The sequence below is a fragment of the Anarrhichthys ocellatus genome, unplaced genomic scaffold (assembly GCF_004355925.1).
Source record: "Anarrhichthys ocellatus isolate YVR2014 unplaced genomic scaffold, GSC_Weel_1.0 scaffold2, whole genome shotgun sequence".
Lineage (NCBI taxonomy): Eukaryota > Metazoa > Chordata > Actinopteri > Perciformes > Anarhichadidae > Anarrhichthys > Anarrhichthys ocellatus.
The window spans coordinates 8,323,370-8,339,753 of record NW_022280032.1 but is presented as its reverse complement, the minus strand read 5'-3'; the positions used below and the strand labels follow the sequence as shown (position 1 = coordinate 8,339,753).

Here is a 16,384-nt window from a genome sequence, read left to right as displayed (position 1 = left end):
AACAGATGGCCTTTAAAAACTTTAGAAATTCATCATTTATACAGTTATTAGTCTTTGGCTATGCAGTGCTGTAAAGTTAACACATAGATGTAAACATTGTTTACATGCAGTGCTGCAATAACAAGTGATAGTGAAAACATTGCAGAATCTTTGGTCACTCAGTGTGTTGACTCTGGTTGAAGGGTCACAGGTCTCTGGTCTAGATGCGGGCGAGGAAGCCCAGATTGAGGCTAGCAGGGATCTGGATGCTCTCCAGGGCCACAGAGGAGGGTGTGAAGGGGAGGGTGATGGAAAAGATCTTCTTAGTGTCCATCATCAATGTGGTTGACTCAACTCTGTCCTTCAAAAGGTTCTAAAATGTAAAGAAAAAAACATGTTACAATATCCTTACTAGACACACGACTGAATATAAAACAGCCCTAATGCAAACCTCTACTCACTGTAATGGTTGTGATGAAAGTGGTCGGCACTCGCTCTTCAAACTCAATCACTGGGGTGTACAAGGTCAACACTTTTACAATCTGCAAAGAGACACACACATGATCAACGCACTCGCAGCATACCATGTCTGCCGATGAAGAAAGCCCAACCTTTACTGATTGATACCTGTGTTGTGGTGAGGGCGGAGCACATGGTGCCAATAACTTGGGCGTCCGCCTCGGTCTTCTTCTTGATCTGTAGGAGCTGTGCAGCCTGTACGAGAGGCTCCAGAGTCTCCGTGGCACCGCAGTCTGCCAGCTCCCTCTCCGCCAGCCACTCCTCCAACTGATATACATTGTACCTGAAGCCGGAGGCATTAGACAAACAATTCAGACTGAACCAAAAGTACCGTCGAGCAAGGTCCAACCTGTTCTGTGACACCAGAGTAAGGCTCATGGTGAATAAGAAAGGGCTGCTTGTATGACAGTTATTTTGTGCTTAATGGAACAAAAACACTAAACATGTTCCCCGTGCATGATGTTTTTATTCACCTTATATATTTAAAATATTATCCGAGTAGTGTGGTTTTTTTCTGTCAGTATAAAATGTTAAGACTCTGAGATATTGCCTGAGAAAGCTTGCTTGATGTATGTACTATGTAACACACATCAATCCACACTCTTCTGCCCCTCTACTCTCACTGCATGAAGTACAATAACTGGCTGATGACAGTACTGATGACGGTACCTGATCTGCAGGCCTTTACTCCAGGAGCACATGTCCTTCCGCAGCAGCAGGTGGTTGAGTGTGACCGCACAGATGATGTAAAACTGCTGCTTGACAAGCTGTTTAATGAGGTCCAAGTCCATCCCGTGCTGACTCATGGTGGTGTGGAAGACGCCAAGTTGCTGCAGCAGGACTTCCACTGTAACAGCCTGCTCTGACAAACTGCTGCTTCTCTTCCTCAGGCCTGTCGGTTTGGACCCCAAAACCCCCTGGATTGTCTCGTGCTCCAACATGCTCGCCACTACACAAAAAAAAAAACGGTAAAAATTGAGGACAAATACATTTCATGTGGTTCCGTTACAGTCGGGAGAAGAAGACATTGTTAACAACTATGTGTGGTGAGATTCTTTCTTCTCACCAATCAGGGGCTGCAGGATGTCCTCCATGCATTTGATGAGCTGGCGGTAAATTTGGATGGCCAGATCACCAAAAACCTGCTGGTACTCAGACAGTTCAAAGTTGGCTAGGCAGTGCTCGTTCTGCTTGGCAGTGTTGTGCGTTGCGAAGGCCTGCAGTAAATAGAGGTTTTACAGACATCCAGGGTTAATTACGGGACGTAAACATGATTCTTGTATCAAAACCTTCTCAAGCTTACCTCATCTCCACTGTACTGCTTCAGACATTGCATTAATCTGCATGTGTTGGCCAGCCAGAAAGACACCACTTCAAAATCCTTTCCTCTCCTCTAGAAACAGAAAATGAATTCAAAATAAAAGCATCCGTCATTTATTTTGTTTTACACAAAGTTTAGCTGTATACCTCACCTTGATGACCCCCTTGATGCTGCTGATGGTGGAATTGAGCAGAGTGCTGACTCTCTGATCATCGTTCACATTGTCTGCATACCGTACGCACATGAAGATGATGTAAGCAGGAAGCCCAGGAATGAAGCTGACTGCCACACCACGAGGCTTCAGATCTGAGAAGATTACAGCATTTTAAAAAATCCACAAATAAATGTGTCCTTGATCTACGAAAAGCATTTGGATGCAATTCTAAAAAACAGTTCAGAAAATGATTTGCTTGAGCACAATAGGGTTGACATACCTACGACCAGTTTCTTAACCAAGCGGGTCTCGTCGCCCTCCCTGTACTCCAGCATGCCCCGGTACTCTTTGTCCTTGCGGGTGATGTTCACCGCTCTGACAGGAGCAGTCGTCACAGGGACTTTATTCTTTTGCTGAACACTCGCTGAATACAACAGAGACACATAACATAAGAAATCACAGGATAAACGCTGTACTAATGTCATCTAGAAAATGTACTGCGTGAACACACTCAATGCCATGTGGTTACCTTCCAAATCTCCCACTTTTTTAATGTAAAGTTTAAGTTGCTTTTTCAACTTGCGCATAGTTTCGTCTTGTTGCTCTTGATGCTCCGTGAGATCCTGAAATCATGTAAACATACAAGATTAGTGCGAAGGCAAACCAAACTTCCATATAGTATAAAAGTGTTCATTTTAAAAACTGTAAAACATCTGTAAATAGCAACATGGCGAGAATTATTTTTGTCCCTTAGAAACTCTTAAATCATAAAAACAGATCTGCATCGTGGATGGAATGACATAATAACTGGGGAAAGGCAGTGAGCAGACTCACCAGGTTCTCATTGGTGAGCCGTGTGATCTCGTGCTTCAGGCTCACGTCGATACGGGCATCTTCAGGCAGGAGGAGGCTCTGGGCCAGCAGCTTCTGCTGTTGCTCCTTTTCACCCTTAAACTTGTTCACCTCCTCGAGCAGCTTCCTGTTGTCCTCATGGTGAGCACGTTTCTGCTCCTGCATCTGGCACTCCAGAATTCTGGAAGACGGATGCATAGTATTCAAGTTGATATGGTCACGCACGAATGGAACCAATTACAGAATATTATTTCATTACCTATTGGTCTCTTTCAAGCCTTCATAAGCCAGCCACAGCTCTCCATCTTCATTGAGTGTATGGATGTCAGTGGACCTGAGAAACAGCATCAGAGAATGTAAGCAACACTTAATGGACCAGCTGATGGATTTAAACTGAGCCACATGCTCTTACCTGTCAAGATCTTGAAATGTAGGAATGTCACTCAGATCTAAACTCACACCTTCCCCGAGCAGAGAGTCCTAGAAGTCAGTTCATATGTGATTAATTATATATAGGAATGCAAATATATCTAGAAACAAATGCAAGAACAGAATTTACTTTCTCACCTTATGTTTAAGAGCCTCTTGGCGGACCATGTGTGACCGGAGGAGCATCACTTCCTCTTTTCGCATCTCCAGTTCATCATTGGAAGAACCGAGTTGTTCCAGCAGGATGTTGTAGGGTAGAGAGCCCGGTATAGGGGGAGCCAACTCACTATCCTCATTGGTCAGAGACTTTCTCAGCTCATTCAGATCCTGCTTCAACTTCTTGTTGTCGGACTCCAGTTCTTGCCGCTAAGACATTTAGAGAAACACAAACAAGTCAAACATCTACAAATTGTTTTTATTTCTATTCGCCGTACAGTTCTTGTAACTGTTTTAAGGAATATTAATATGGTGACTCCTTTTTGTAGAAGCTGTTAGAGATCTCACAAAGTCAAACATGTAGCTGATAAAGTCATACCTTCAGTGTTTCTAAGTCCAGTTCTGCTCTGCCAACAGTCCGCTGCTCCTCCAACTCCTTTTTTGAAAGATACAGTTACATAGTGTAAAAACCAACCATTCAACAGCAAATATTAACAAAAACATAACTAATTTTGCCATAAATTTCCGTCCATACTTTTGCCTTTTCTTGTTGGGCTTCCTCTCTGTTATCCAGCTGCTGACTTAGTGACTGTCTGTCCTGCTCCAGTTCCTTTACTCTTCTTTGGAGCTTCAGTAGGACCTGCAGGTCCACCGTCGCCTGCGTCAGATTCTAACAAAACAGAGCAAGCATTGGGTGATAGAATCTCTTCACTAACTAAGTAGAATGCTGCACTAATACGATTATACCACAGCTGCTCCAAGAAGTGAGTGTCAGTGTTTGTAGCCACTTGTGATCTAAATTATTCAGTGATCATTTATCACTAATATAGTCACTGACATGTCAGCAAAGCTGCCTTTTGAACATGAAACCAGTTTTCCCACAATGAAAACTCGAATGTGTTTTAACTCACGGTGTTCACACCACAGCTGCTATTCCTTTATAGGAAATACAAATGCTTTAAGTGAACAGGGGGTGAGCATTTCATACAGACAGAGAGAGAGAGAGAGAGAGAGAGAGAGAGAGAGAGAGAGAGAGAGAGATATCTTTTAGGCATTTCTGATACTGCACTGTTGTGTAGTTTTTGACATTACCTTTGTTTGTATGGAGCCGTCGTCCCCCTCAGTAGAGCCTAAGCTCTGACTGAACTCAGATGAGTTGCTGCTGTAGTTGGGGTCTGTCCTCTCGTGACCAGATTTGATTATACTCTGTTTGTGTGAAAAAAACATATTATTGATGGAATAAGCTGTAAGATATCATCAGTATGTAAAAATGTTTACATGAACTACTGAACTTGAAGTATTCCTTACAATGCCGAGATTCATCTCTTCCTTCACGTCTCTGTGCCGCTCCTCCAGATGCAGATGTTCACTCAGCAGACTTTGGTAGCGCGAGCGCTCTTCAGTTAAGTCCCTCTCCAGCTGTTTTGCATTCTCAACGTTGGTTTTGATATCTGAAACAAAACAGTTATATTTGTTCCTTTATTCTAAATGCAGCTATTGTTTGAAGTGAAGCGCTCAGTACCTGTTAGCTGATCTGCTTGTTCCAGGATTTGTTTGTTCAGTTCATCTTTCTCGCTGTTCAGCAAGCTGTTCTTCATATTAAGGTCTTCTACCACCTGATCGTCAGAGGAGGCAAGATCATGCAATCTGATCAGAGAGAGTGGTTTATTTTATTTAGCTAGGCAACCACTGAACGAGCGCTAGTGTTAGCTTAACACAAACCACGAACTGTACGCTACCTAACAGTTAATAGTACAGGGAAAACAACTTCCCTGAAATTTCAAGTATTGAACTCATTTGCCTCCAGGCCAGATGTTTTGTGTTCTGATCTTTGTAACTACAGTTGGTAACGTCACATCGCTCCGGGTATCCAACAAAAGTCACCACAATGAGAAAAAAGCTAATGACGTTGGGCGTTCTGCTCCGAGATCAATTTAGTTAAACTCGAGGCGTTTAGGGCGCTCAGCAACACAAAAGCACACACATACCAAATGCTATGTCACTAATCCTACCCATTATCATCCAGATAGTTACAAACAAGAGCGCTGAAATTGTAGAGAAGTTGCCCAGCAGTCAAGTTGGATAAATGCAGATGAAGTAGGCCGACCTGCTGTGTCTGCTCCTTGTAGACCTTTCCCTGCTCCTCCAGGTCTCCCTTCTCTCTGCGGGTGTTTTCCAGCTCGTGCTGGAGGAAGGAGAGCTGCTCCAGCAGTGACGGAAGCGTCACTGCCTTGGCTCGGGCCTCCTGCTCGGATCTACGTAGGTTCTCGATCTCTCTGTTCCGTTTCTCTCTCTCTGTAGTCTGGGTCTTCTCCATAACATTCAGCCTCTCACTGAGCTCTCTGTTGTCTTTATGCTGCAGGGGGAGAAACACACACACGCTGTGCATGTGATACAACAACTCCCAATGACCCACTGTTTCCAATCAGCTTTGTTTTGGTTGATTTCAGAGTGAACCACCAACTAACACAAACAAACTACATTCCTAGACTCACACAGTCCTCACCTGATCATTTATCTTGTGCTGCAACTGCATAATCTTGTTCTCCATGCCAATGTTGAGCTTCTTGATACCCTCCACAGAGCGAGCCTCCACTTTCAGCTTCTTTAGTTCCTTCTTTGCCTTCATGCGGCGCACACAGCTCTGCAGCAGGACGATGGCTGCCATGGTGCGTTTGTAACGCTGTCTGGCCCGCCAGCCTCTGACCCATTTCTGGATGACAACAGCTTTTTCCTCAAATAACAACTGCGAAAAAAAAGCAACAAATATTTAATGTCAAGTTTATAAGTGAAATGATAATGACAATAATCTTTGATGGTATACAGTTTTCTACATAAAATAATAATAATAAATAAATAAAACATATTTCTTGTTGCAGTGCAAGAAACTTATACAAATATTTATTCCTTAGTCGCTTCAGCTGACAGGAAGTAAATGGACCTAAGCTGTTGAAACTCTCTGTATGAATTCAATACAACATTTAATATTAAAGAGTAAATGAGGTCAACAAGGTCAGTATGAATATTGTCCGTCTCTATTCATGACTTAATCGCTTAGAATCCTACACAGCGATCAAAGTTTAGGAAGTGCAGAACAATCTGCTGCTCCATGGCTTCACTGCCTGAACAATGTTACTAACGGAACCCGTCACATCTGGGCTTCCTTTGGGCGGGGAACTTTTCCGTATTATATTCATGAGGCACTGATTCCTGTTTTCTCGGTGGCACCTACTAAATCCAGTTTGGTTAATGTAATATTCAACTATCATGTTTCTCTCTGGGCTTTAAAACCCTTTCAAGCTCCAGAAACAAACTCAAAAAGCTCAAATCAAGGCTGATGTTGATATTGCCTGCTGGAAGTCTGTCAGTAAAATTTAAAAGGACACCTTACAAGTGTTAAATTATAACATATCTAATTCTTCAAGCATGGCGTTACCTTATAGTACTGCTTTCTAGCCATGTAGGCCCTCAAGAAGCACTGAACGGTGATAGCTGCAGAGCGCTGCTGCTGGTAGCGCGTCCTGGTCAGCCACATACGCACATTCCGCTGAATGAGAACAGCGGCTCTGGTTCTTCGCAGAAACTTAACATAGCTGAAAAAAAAAAAAACACATGTAAGAAATGTAATAGATCCTCTTCTTCTTCTGTTGTTTTTTTAACGTCTCCACTCACCAGCGTGCCTGGTGACCCCGTACATGTCTCTGGATGGTGACAGCAGATTCCCTCATCCTCAGGTACTTCTTGCGGGCCAGCCAGCAGCGGATCGTCTTCTGGATGCGGACACAAGCCATTCGCAGCTTGTCAGAACGCAGCTTCTCCAGGTAAGCCACCTGACCGGCCCTGAAGAAGATCTTGTTTTTGCCAAACTGATACTTATCCTGGTCCTAAGAAACAAACAGAATATATATTAGCAAATGTAATAAATTTTTACTGATATTATGGGAAAGCTGTTATACGATTCAGACAGACCTTTACAAGTTTTTCTAGGAGATTTTTGCAGGTTTGTTTTCTGTCATGAAGCACATCCTTTTGCTTCATGAGGACCCGATAGCGGCTAAAGAATTCCTGATAGGTCCATCTGCAATATTCGTGTTAATAAGACAAGTCGGATGGATTATTTGTACAGGTCTGTGTGTTATAAACACATAAACTGCCCATGGCTCTGTGCAGTACCAGATACGCTACCTAGATGGGAAGCCTGCTGCTGAGATCCGGATCGTTTCGAGGATGCCACATGCTCGAAGCTGCTGCACTGCCCTCACAGGATCCATGCTTTATAAAAAGGTAAAGAACATTAAAAACACCAGTAACAAAAACGTGTGTACTTCTCTTTCATCTGTGCTTGTTGCAGATAATCATAAAAAAGCGGAAGAGTGAAATTATCCTCACATGAATGGAGACTTGTCGTCATTTGGCTTGATGCAACGCACGTAGTGAGGAGTTGTAGCATTTAGTGTTTCCATCAGCAAATGTAGAGACTGACGAAACTGAGTAAAGACAACCATAAATCCTTGATAAGTATGAAAATACATACATTGTAAATTAAATGTGCTTGAACATTCAGTTTAAATATCCGATATCAGATTTTGATAGATTCACTTAGAAAGGATCCAATCATAAATGTTTGAGGATATTCATTTACTTTAAGGCAATTAATTCTGACCAGCTTAGGAAACCAATAAATTAAATATAATTTTCCATAACTTTTCCACAAGATACATTTCAATAATGCATTTTCCCACACCCCCCAAATGTCCTGTCGCCTGCTCTTTGTGCTCTCACCTGAAGTCCGACAGTCTTCTTGTTATCCCGCTGAGTCTGACCAGCCCTTCCAGTGACAGTAGGCTTACACTTGTTCCTAGAACTTGTTGCCTTCTCATCGTCCTCAAACAGCTTCAGCAGCCAATCAACCTTAAAAGATCATTTTCAGAGATCAGAGAGGAAAAACACAAAGTCATCATTGATCAGCAGATGGCAGTGTTTTCAATCTGAGATTCAAACGTTGGTGTGTTTCCTCCAATAGTTGTGGTTGAACAATTCTAGGCTGTGTGCCAAGGGACTTACAACACAAAATATATTTCGTGTTGATATAGAATCCCTGTGAGCTCCAAACACTAACTATTTGAGAAGAACTAGGCAGTGGCAATACAACTAACTATTCATAAACCATTTCACCTTGCTCTTTTTCAGCACATTTATCTGCTCCTCGTTGACTGTGTCCTTGTTTTTTTCCAGGAAACCTTGACACTGGTACTCCACCTAGGCACAAAGGATCAGCTCACACAGTGTTCTTTCACCAAAAAACTAACAGGCATAATCACCATTCAAAGTTGGAAGTGGACCGATTAGTACTGCTCTAATGAATAGAATCAAACATTAGCGGTGAAGACAAATAATTCTGACTTTGTATACAAAGTAATTAGAATTCCACACTTGACTCCCTTGGTACTCTCAGATTAGATAAACATGAGTCATCCATCCAACCACTGAGACGTAATGCCACCTCAGCCCGGGACATGCAACCGTGCTTTACCTTGTCTGCAAAGTGGTGGATGATGAAAGCTCTATTTGACATCCTGGGTTTATCAAAGTGAGCATTCTGCTTCAGGAGGGTGTTGTACAGTTTCTGGGCCCATGTGTCATCAGAGCCTTTGGGCATCTATGGAAACAGGAAGAGCTGACAAATCATTTAGTCATGGCCTTACTCATAAGCTCCAAACATAGCACGGTGGAGACTCCTCCAGTGGAAACTTGCTGAAGAGGAAAAAAAAAAAACGAAACTGGCATTTTACTTTGCACTCTTCATCCAGAAGGTCCAGAACTCCCAGCTTGGCCTCGATCAGATCAATGCACGGCTGATTGTCATCAAAGTCGATCAATGTCCACGGGATCTCCTCCTTCATGTACTCCTCTTGCTCCAGTTTGAAGACATGCTAGAGGGAGCGACAGCTGGAAATGATTAACTTGAACGTTTTGATTTAAAAACAATTAACAAGTTGAACAAGAAAAGACCCATACCAGGTTGAACTGTTGTTGAAGCTTCTCGTTGGCATAATTGATGCAAAACTGTTCAAAGCTGTTGACATCAAATGTTTCAAACCTAAAGGAATAACGCACGTTTAAATTAAAGCATGTCTGGTCATCTAGGGAACATAAATGGAAAACAAATCACAAACCTGGAGATGAACACATACCCGTAAATGTCGAGCACACCGATGAAGGAGCGTTGCTTTGCTGCAGACTTCAAGGCATTGTTAATACCGCACACGATCCAGCTGAAGAGTCTGGCGTAGATGTGTTTGGCGAGGGCATCTCGGCCATTGACCGCATTCATTTTGGAGACGGACTTGACATAGGTTTCTGTGGTCGTCTGGAGTTTCCTGTGACATAACCAGTGGGCCATGTCTTCATAGGGCACACCCATCAACTCACAAAACACCATCAGGTGGACACTGTCTGGCTGGAAATACATCAACAATAATGATCGTATACGGGTACCACATAAAATTAACCAGGTATGCTCGGCAAAATGTTCTTATGCCGTGTTCAGCAGGTAATGCGTGTTTACCAAGATGCTGCTCCTGTCAGCCGACTGATCTTTCACCTCCACATTGCTAAGATGAAGAATAGCTGCCAGAATTTGGTAAATGGCCATTTGATCACTTTCACTGATTCCTACAATGAAAACAATAAGTACTCGATCACGTAAGGAAATCCAAATAAAAAAAAAAAACCATATGTAGAGTACTGTCCATTCAACATGATGTAAAAGCAATCCTTATTGAATAGCAACCAGCACTGACCTAACATTGAGAAAGCCCTCCTGGTGTTGCACATCTCTTTGGCATCATCCACTCCTTCTATGACGGGGCTCTGACCCTGGTTAGTAAAGTGGAAGTCATCTGCGCAACCTTCAAACATTAATCATATTAAATATTGTACTAAACAGACCGGATAGATCGTTTTTTTTTTTTTTTGTAAAGCTTGTTAAAATGACATCTGATATTTTGGTCATACCTAACTTAAAGGCTTTGAACTCTGGTAAATGTGAAGAGGCACACAGCTGGTAGAATATGTGGTAGTTCCTTTCGTCGTCGGCCTAAAAGTAGTGCAAAGAGATGTGAAATGGGAGCCACGTAAATAACACGAGTACTGCGTGAAGCACGTTCGGTGAAATCGACAGCTCTTTCACCTAGACGCATGCATAAACTGTAAGCACATTGCTAAACCCAGGCTTCAACTGATGCCATCAAATTCTCTCTTGAAAATAGTTCACAGTTTCTTTACAAAACCAAATTTGTTGCCGACTTTCTGAGGAAAGAGCCAGGCAGGCTGAACTGAGTGATGCTAATGTTGTTTGTTATGATGTTGCTGAGATTTACACATGTTACATGCTCATGAGAGTGTCTTAAATCAATTAACTGCAAGGAGATGCACATAAGAAACAGAGATGGGGACGGCCACATTTACAGTCACATGGAACCAAACCAATGACATTTACCTGAAACACAACTCTAGACTTTTCCAGCAAGTAGGTTCTCATGTTGGCCCCGATTATACAATGCTTCTTATTAAACCCAATCTCAATGTACTTCCCAAAGCGACTGCTGTTGTCATTCCTTGTCGTCTTGGCATTCCCAAGAGCCTAGAGGAAATGCACAAAAAGGTTCTCAGTAACTTTTGTCAGTTTATAATTTTGTCTTATTCTCCTGCAGAGTTAGTGTTACCTCCATGATGGGGTTGGAGGCCAGGACTCTCTCCTCAACACTGGCCTCACTAGAGGAGCAGCTGACTGTGGCAAAGTAACGCATAGCGTACTTGGCAGAGACGGTTTTGCCAGCTCCCGACTCCCCGCTCACAATGAGGGACTGGTTCCTTTCATCTCTGTCTCAAAGGATGGGACGACATACAGACCAAATATCAGCTAAAAGCAATTTAGAGTGTCATCATAAGTAGACTTTAATTTGCTTTCAAATGTACAATGGAATATATTTGGAGGTTCCAAAACCTGGCCATCTGTTTGTACGCTTCTTCTGCTACTGCAAAGATATGGGGGTCCATGTCTCCCATGTTCTGTCCACTGTAGGCGTTGATGATGTCCGCTTCATAGATGGGAAGGCTCTCGTAAGGGTTGATGGCAACCAGGACAATCCCTAAACACCACAATCTGTTAGACTCAGCGTAAACGTATGTTACGAAACTAATGAACATTTAATACATTTAATGGGTGTTCCTTTAAGAGTGGCCTGCACCACAATAATCAGCATGATGAACCTACTGTAGATTATCTCAAGAGCGTTCAGTGAGCAGGGCTCCAAAGTCTACCGTGACAGTGATAGTGTGAGTCAAAGAAGATGAAGCTTATTACCACAGTATGTGTAAATCGACTTGGAGTCGATAAAGCGCACTTTGAGGTTGTGTAGCACTGCAGGCTCGTGGAGGTAGCTGAGAGCTGTGAGGTCATTCTCCCCTACCAAGATGTTCGGGTTTCTTAGCGGTGGCAGGTTGTTGGTTCGGGGGTCTATTTGGTGTTCCACCTCCTATAAAAGACACAAGACGTTAGCTATGAGTACCCACAGTATGAGGCTAAAAAAAAGTAAGTTTCTTACAATAAAACCTGCAAAAACTGTCAGGACAACACGTTCAAATTAAGTAAAAATAGATGGTTAAGCAATAAAACATTACCATCTGTCCTTCTTCATGTTAAAGCTAACTAGCAACCACTGTGCTTGGCTTATTCGTGTTCACTCACGATAACACTTAGCCTTATTTCCATACCTGAAGTGCATGCCCAAACTCGACATCACAACTGCAGGTAGGAACAGCGCAGGGTGAAAAAGGCTTCTTGCATTGAACACGTTGCATACAGAGGCGCAAGGTGTCTTGGGAATCTACTGTATGTGCATTTACAGCACACCCAGATTCACGAGGCTCCATTGCCAGTGTTCTTGCAGAGAAATATGTTCATGGCTCTCTGCCAGAACGTCACACACCCATTTCCGCCTCAGTGCACGTGACTATTATTATGTGTGTTTGTGGCATTTGCCTCGTCTTACCGTGCCATCCTCCAGCTGCAGAGTCAGCTTCAGGTCGCCAGGACTGTAATCTTTGGTGAGCTCTGCTGACTTCCACACTTCTCCTGCATCTGGCAGCCATACACGGGCATACTGATGGACACAAAGGGGGGAAACCGGGTCAGAGCCATTCAACCACGTCACAGTCACCCAGTCTTTTGCAAAACTACAACAAAACAGCAGTGACATGTAGCTCAGGAAAGTGAGCAGAGTAGCTAACGTTAACCTGAAGTCAGCAGACAGCAGTCATGCGTGTAACGTGGATTGATACGAGGTATTTTAAGTGGCAGGCAGATAGAAAAAAGCAATATATTAAGATTTTAAAGAGTTAACTGTTCTGTAAACACCTCTATGTGACTGACACGAGTAAACCGCCATTCCTGATAGATAAACTAGCAGAACTTTAGCTCAAGAAACACGTTAAATGTGCAGCACAACGATAAATGAGTCCATATGCCTACCTTAGCGTAAAGTTCAGAGGCTGCCATGTCTCAGAAGAAGCTCAGTGAACCTTTAGAAACTTTCTCCGCTCGCAGAGGAAACATGAAACATTTTGTTGACTTCCAGATTAGAAGACATGAACTTGTCTGGGATCCTCTTCCTGGGCTCGGTGCTCTCCGCCGCCGGTACAGAAGAGTTGAACTGTTGCTGCTACATGTGTCACTCAGCTGCGCCTGCACCGACACGTTTTGCTCTCGTGCGCCTTTGCCCGCCACCCAGCGGCCAACACGCTCGTGACAAACGATGATCATAATGTACGAAGGATCATTTTAATGATTTTACCCAGAATTAACATTAAAAGGGAGTGTAACCTAGTACGCACATCAGTGGTATCAGAATATTGCTATCTGACTTAATAGCCATAGCTGTAACTGAGCAGTGCACATATAGCTTTATCATGAAAGTGTGATGAACTACACTACAATGAGGATAAAAGCTACATTTATTGCAGAAATCAGGTGAATGTTAGATAGAAAAAAATCTGTTATTGAATTGATTTCAACAACTGTTTGAATTTCACTTATTTTCAAATAGAAATGTCACAATATTTCAATGTGCAATTTCCTCAATTTGACAACTTATATTTGTTAAACTTCATTTTACACCACTTGATACATTCCAGATGAAAATAAAGATACTTACACACGTAGACAAGTGTTTAAGACTCGGGTCCACCCCAGTATATGGAGCAGTTTACCTCCAAAATTATAGGTCACTGCTTACCTCTACATTTTCATAAGTTATTCACTTACTTTCCCATTAACATGTGTTTTGCTCATCTGGTGTTATATAATCAAATATCTAAATCCTTCGGAAAATATTAATATTTTTGCAAATACCCACCAATGGATGAGGGCATATTTGTATCCTCTTAAGCTTCCATCTTACTTGCGTACTACATAAACTGAGCGCTTCTTTGTGTGGGTAGTTTAAATAACATGAGACATATTATGCAAAACTATTTTATTTACAAAACAAATGGCACAGTATGACTGCACATGCACACTCCAGACATGTCATGGGAGCTTCTTTCCATAAAATCCTAAGTGATTCCAGTCAGACAGTGACAGACATTTCAGGCAAAATTCATAACCAAGATTCTCACTGAGGGAGCAAATATTGCTCAAGAGGAACAACGGTTCATTACTTTTAAGGCCATTTTAGAGGTTAGGATGAAATGGACACCAGCAGCAAGTCCTTGCAAACGAATGTCACTAAAATGAATTAAAATACAGCTGGCTATAAAGTGTGTGGTCTAATTGTCAGTACTTTGAAAGCACAGAATCAAACAGCTTCATAGAGAGGGGACACAAACAAAGGATTAGAAAAGAAAAAAGCAAGATAACATCACTTCACTATTTAAAACAGATATGCCTCCATATGAGCAGCATATCTGTCACACTTCTACTTCATACATAAATGCAAACTGTCTGCGGTCATAACTCAAGTATTTTTGCCTCAGTAATTATCAGTAATATGGCAGAACAAGATTTCTCTGCGGAGGTTCTTCAACTTCTGTTAGACAAGCAATTTGTACGGAGGCATATATATCCTTAAAGGTGAAAATGTTATGCGAGATACCATTAACATCCATTCATTTTTATAATATCGTTTATAATCAATCACAATTTACTTTTTTTAAGATCTTGAAACATGTTCAGCTACTTATTTGATTTAACCCACTCAAAATTCAGTGCCTTTGTCTCAAGAATTTGGCTTGGTACATTACTTGTTCTTGGAGAATACATAGAAAGGTGAAAAACAAACAAAAACGTAAACAGCAGGTAGATATGAAGTGGGTGTCGGAATGGTAACAAGAGAGTAAAACATGAAACCATCAACCAGCCAGTTTGCTGGCCACAATTGAAGTCTTCCTTTGAGGCAGGTCCTGAGGTGTTGGGATGTGCCCCCCGGTGATCTCCGTCTTCTCTGTTGGGGCCGATGGCAACTGTTTATTCTTCATCTTTGCCTTGGCCATGTTGTAGTCACCAGAGTCAAAATACTTTGGCTGGACACAGAAGATGTAAAGTGAGAATATTGTAAGACATGTATTTAGGAAATAAGGAGCTAGCCAAGTTTAGGTATGAAACGCACCCCCTTCTGAAGTCTTTTCCTGAGCAGGTCTGAGCCCCCAGGCTTGGCTCCCAGGTTAGGATACCTGGCCTTCAGTTTGGCCTCCTCTGCTTTTTCAGGACTAATTACTTTGTCCTCCATTTCCTGCAGAAAGAACACAATGTATGGACGGTAAATGCTCCGCTAAGCTGACTTGAGGGGAGAAAAATTCTGAAATTTCGTTGAAAGTACACACGACATTAGTGATGAACGAAACTGCAATACACATTCCGACAGCAGTTACAGCTTCTGTGCTTACAATTTATTTTTATATAATTCAAAATATGCAGACGCCGCCATGAGGGGAAAACTCAAACTAGTGTTTGCACTGACGTTAGCATTAATCCTCCCAATTAACTTAGCATATTAAAGCTACAACATTTACCAATTTAAGCTAAGCTATCCACATATTTACACGTAATTGTGGCTATCTACGCTACACGTCAGCCCCCCAAAACAACAATAATATTGTTTTATTCTACCAATAAAACGCTACGAGCTCATTAGCTAGTGACTTGGCGGTAGCATCATTGGTGACATTAGCGTAGCTACTGGCTAACTAGCCTGCTGCTAACCGCCTGCTAATTTAGCAGACTCGACGGGCGAACGTCAGTTAAATTGGCAGCCACGTTAGTCGTTACAACTAACCTGCTGTTCCTCCGAAGTCCTCGTTCCTTCGACCTCCTCAGACATTGCTGTGTTGAATCCCTGCTTTGCTTGCAAAACCGCGGGTGAAACGTTAGCCGTTAAACCAGCTCTTCTGGAAGATGGAAGGTGGTACAGGCTGCAGGCAGATGGAGACGAATCGGCGGGCGAGGACAGCAGCATGTCATGCACAGCCTGTCCAGCAACAGGCCGGTGAATCGATGCCAGAGATGCAGATGGGAAAACAGACCGGTACAATCAGATCATCACATTAATCTGTTTTTAAATGGTACCTTATCAAGTGTCGCGCAAAACAAGCGTTTTACAATCTGTGCAGTAGAAAGCGATTTTTTAAAAAAAGGTGAAAATAGCTTCAGGGCTCAAGTGATGTCATACGTGCGTTTACACTATATTTGCATTAAATATGTAGAAGTTGCATTTAATAATTCATGCTTTGAAAGTGCAGCAGGAACACTAAGCTTTTATCTGTACAACATCTTTAATATGTTTTTAAATATTAAAATATTTAAAATCGATTTTCACAACGAATATTACATATGGATACAATTTTATTGTAGACTTTCCATAGACTCATCTTAGCCTCAATAAAACACAATATATTACTTTTAATTTGCCAATTAA

The 16,384-nt window shown here is 42.2% G+C and overlaps 2 protein-coding genes across 3 annotated transcripts; both read right to left on the bottom strand.

Annotated features, from left to right (window-relative positions):
* Positions 1–11: 11 nt before the first annotated feature.
* On the bottom strand, positions 12–13,168 carry LOC116390177 (unconventional myosin-Va-like). Of its 2 annotated transcripts, XM_031859569.1 has the most exons (40): positions 12,946–13,168; positions 12,467–12,577; positions 11,779–11,950; positions 11,419–11,563; positions 11,138–11,294; positions 10,912–11,055; positions 10,428–10,509; positions 10,214–10,321; positions 9,979–10,085; positions 9,605–9,870; positions 9,429–9,510; positions 9,203–9,343; positions 8,944–9,069; positions 8,586–8,669; positions 8,193–8,321; positions 7,800–7,897; positions 7,596–7,682; positions 7,380–7,488; positions 7,083–7,294; positions 6,847–7,003; positions 5,917–6,156; positions 5,518–5,766; positions 4,933–5,026; positions 4,719–4,861; positions 4,503–4,616; positions 3,946–4,080; positions 3,790–3,846; positions 3,393–3,620; positions 3,238–3,305; positions 3,085–3,159; positions 2,808–3,006; positions 2,503–2,596; positions 2,254–2,397; positions 1,971–2,125; positions 1,802–1,891; positions 1,565–1,715; positions 1,168–1,447; positions 607–781; positions 441–521; positions 12–352 (listed from the first exon to the last, which is right to left on the bottom strand). In XM_031859569.1, the coding sequence occupies exons 1-40, from the start codon at positions 12,970–12,972 to the stop codon at positions 200–202; spliced, it is 5,469 nt and encodes a 1,822-aa protein (XP_031715429.1). In that variant the 5' UTR covers positions 12,973–13,168; the 3' UTR covers positions 12–199. The 2 variants fall into 2 exon arrangements, with proteins under 2 accessions (XP_031715429.1, XP_031715437.1); XM_031859577.1 differs by lacking the exons at positions 10,912–11,055; positions 11,138–11,294; positions 11,419–11,563; ... (1 more) ...; positions 12,467–12,577; positions 12,946–13,168 and having other exon boundaries at positions 10,214–10,289; positions 10,428–10,830.
* Positions 13,169–13,933: 765 nt separating this feature from the next.
* On the bottom strand, positions 13,934–16,022 carry LOC116390454 (cAMP-regulated phosphoprotein 19-like). Its single transcript, XM_031860170.1, has 3 exons — positions 15,746–16,022; positions 15,080–15,202; positions 13,934–14,993 (listed from the first exon to the last, which is right to left on the bottom strand). Exons 1-3 carry the CDS (start codon positions 15,923–15,925, stop codon positions 14,823–14,825), a joined length of 474 nt encoding a protein of 157 aa, XP_031716030.1. The 5' UTR covers positions 15,926–16,022; the 3' UTR covers positions 13,934–14,822.
* Positions 16,023–16,384: the final 362 nt, after the last annotated feature.

Excerpts from the sequence above, each read along its gene's own strand:
- LOC116390177 (XM_031859569.1), bottom strand. The coding sequence starts at position 12,972 with ATGGCAGCCTCTGAACTTTACGCTAAG. Across the intron at positions 8,670-8,943 it reads TCCACCACTTTGCAGACAAG|GTGGAGTACCAGTGTCAAGG; the intron begins GTAAAGCACGGT and ends CTTTGTGCCTAG. Across the intron at positions 3,306-3,392 it reads AAGAGGCTCTTAAACATAAG|GACTCTCTGCTCGGGGAAGG; the intron begins GTGAGAAAGTAA and ends ACTGACTTCTAG.
- LOC116390454 (XM_031860170.1), bottom strand. The coding sequence starts at position 15,925 with ATGCTGCTGTCCTCGCCCGCCGATTCGTCTCCATCTGCCTGCAGCCTG. Across the intron at positions 15,203-15,745 it reads GGACTTCGGAGGAACAGCAG|GAAATGGAGGACAAAGTAAT; the intron begins GTTAGTTGTAAC and ends TTCTTTCTGCAG. Across the intron at positions 14,994-15,079 it reads GGAAAAGACTTCAGAAGGGG|CCAAAGTATTTTGACTCTGG; the intron begins GTGCGTTTCATA and ends TTCTGTGTCCAG.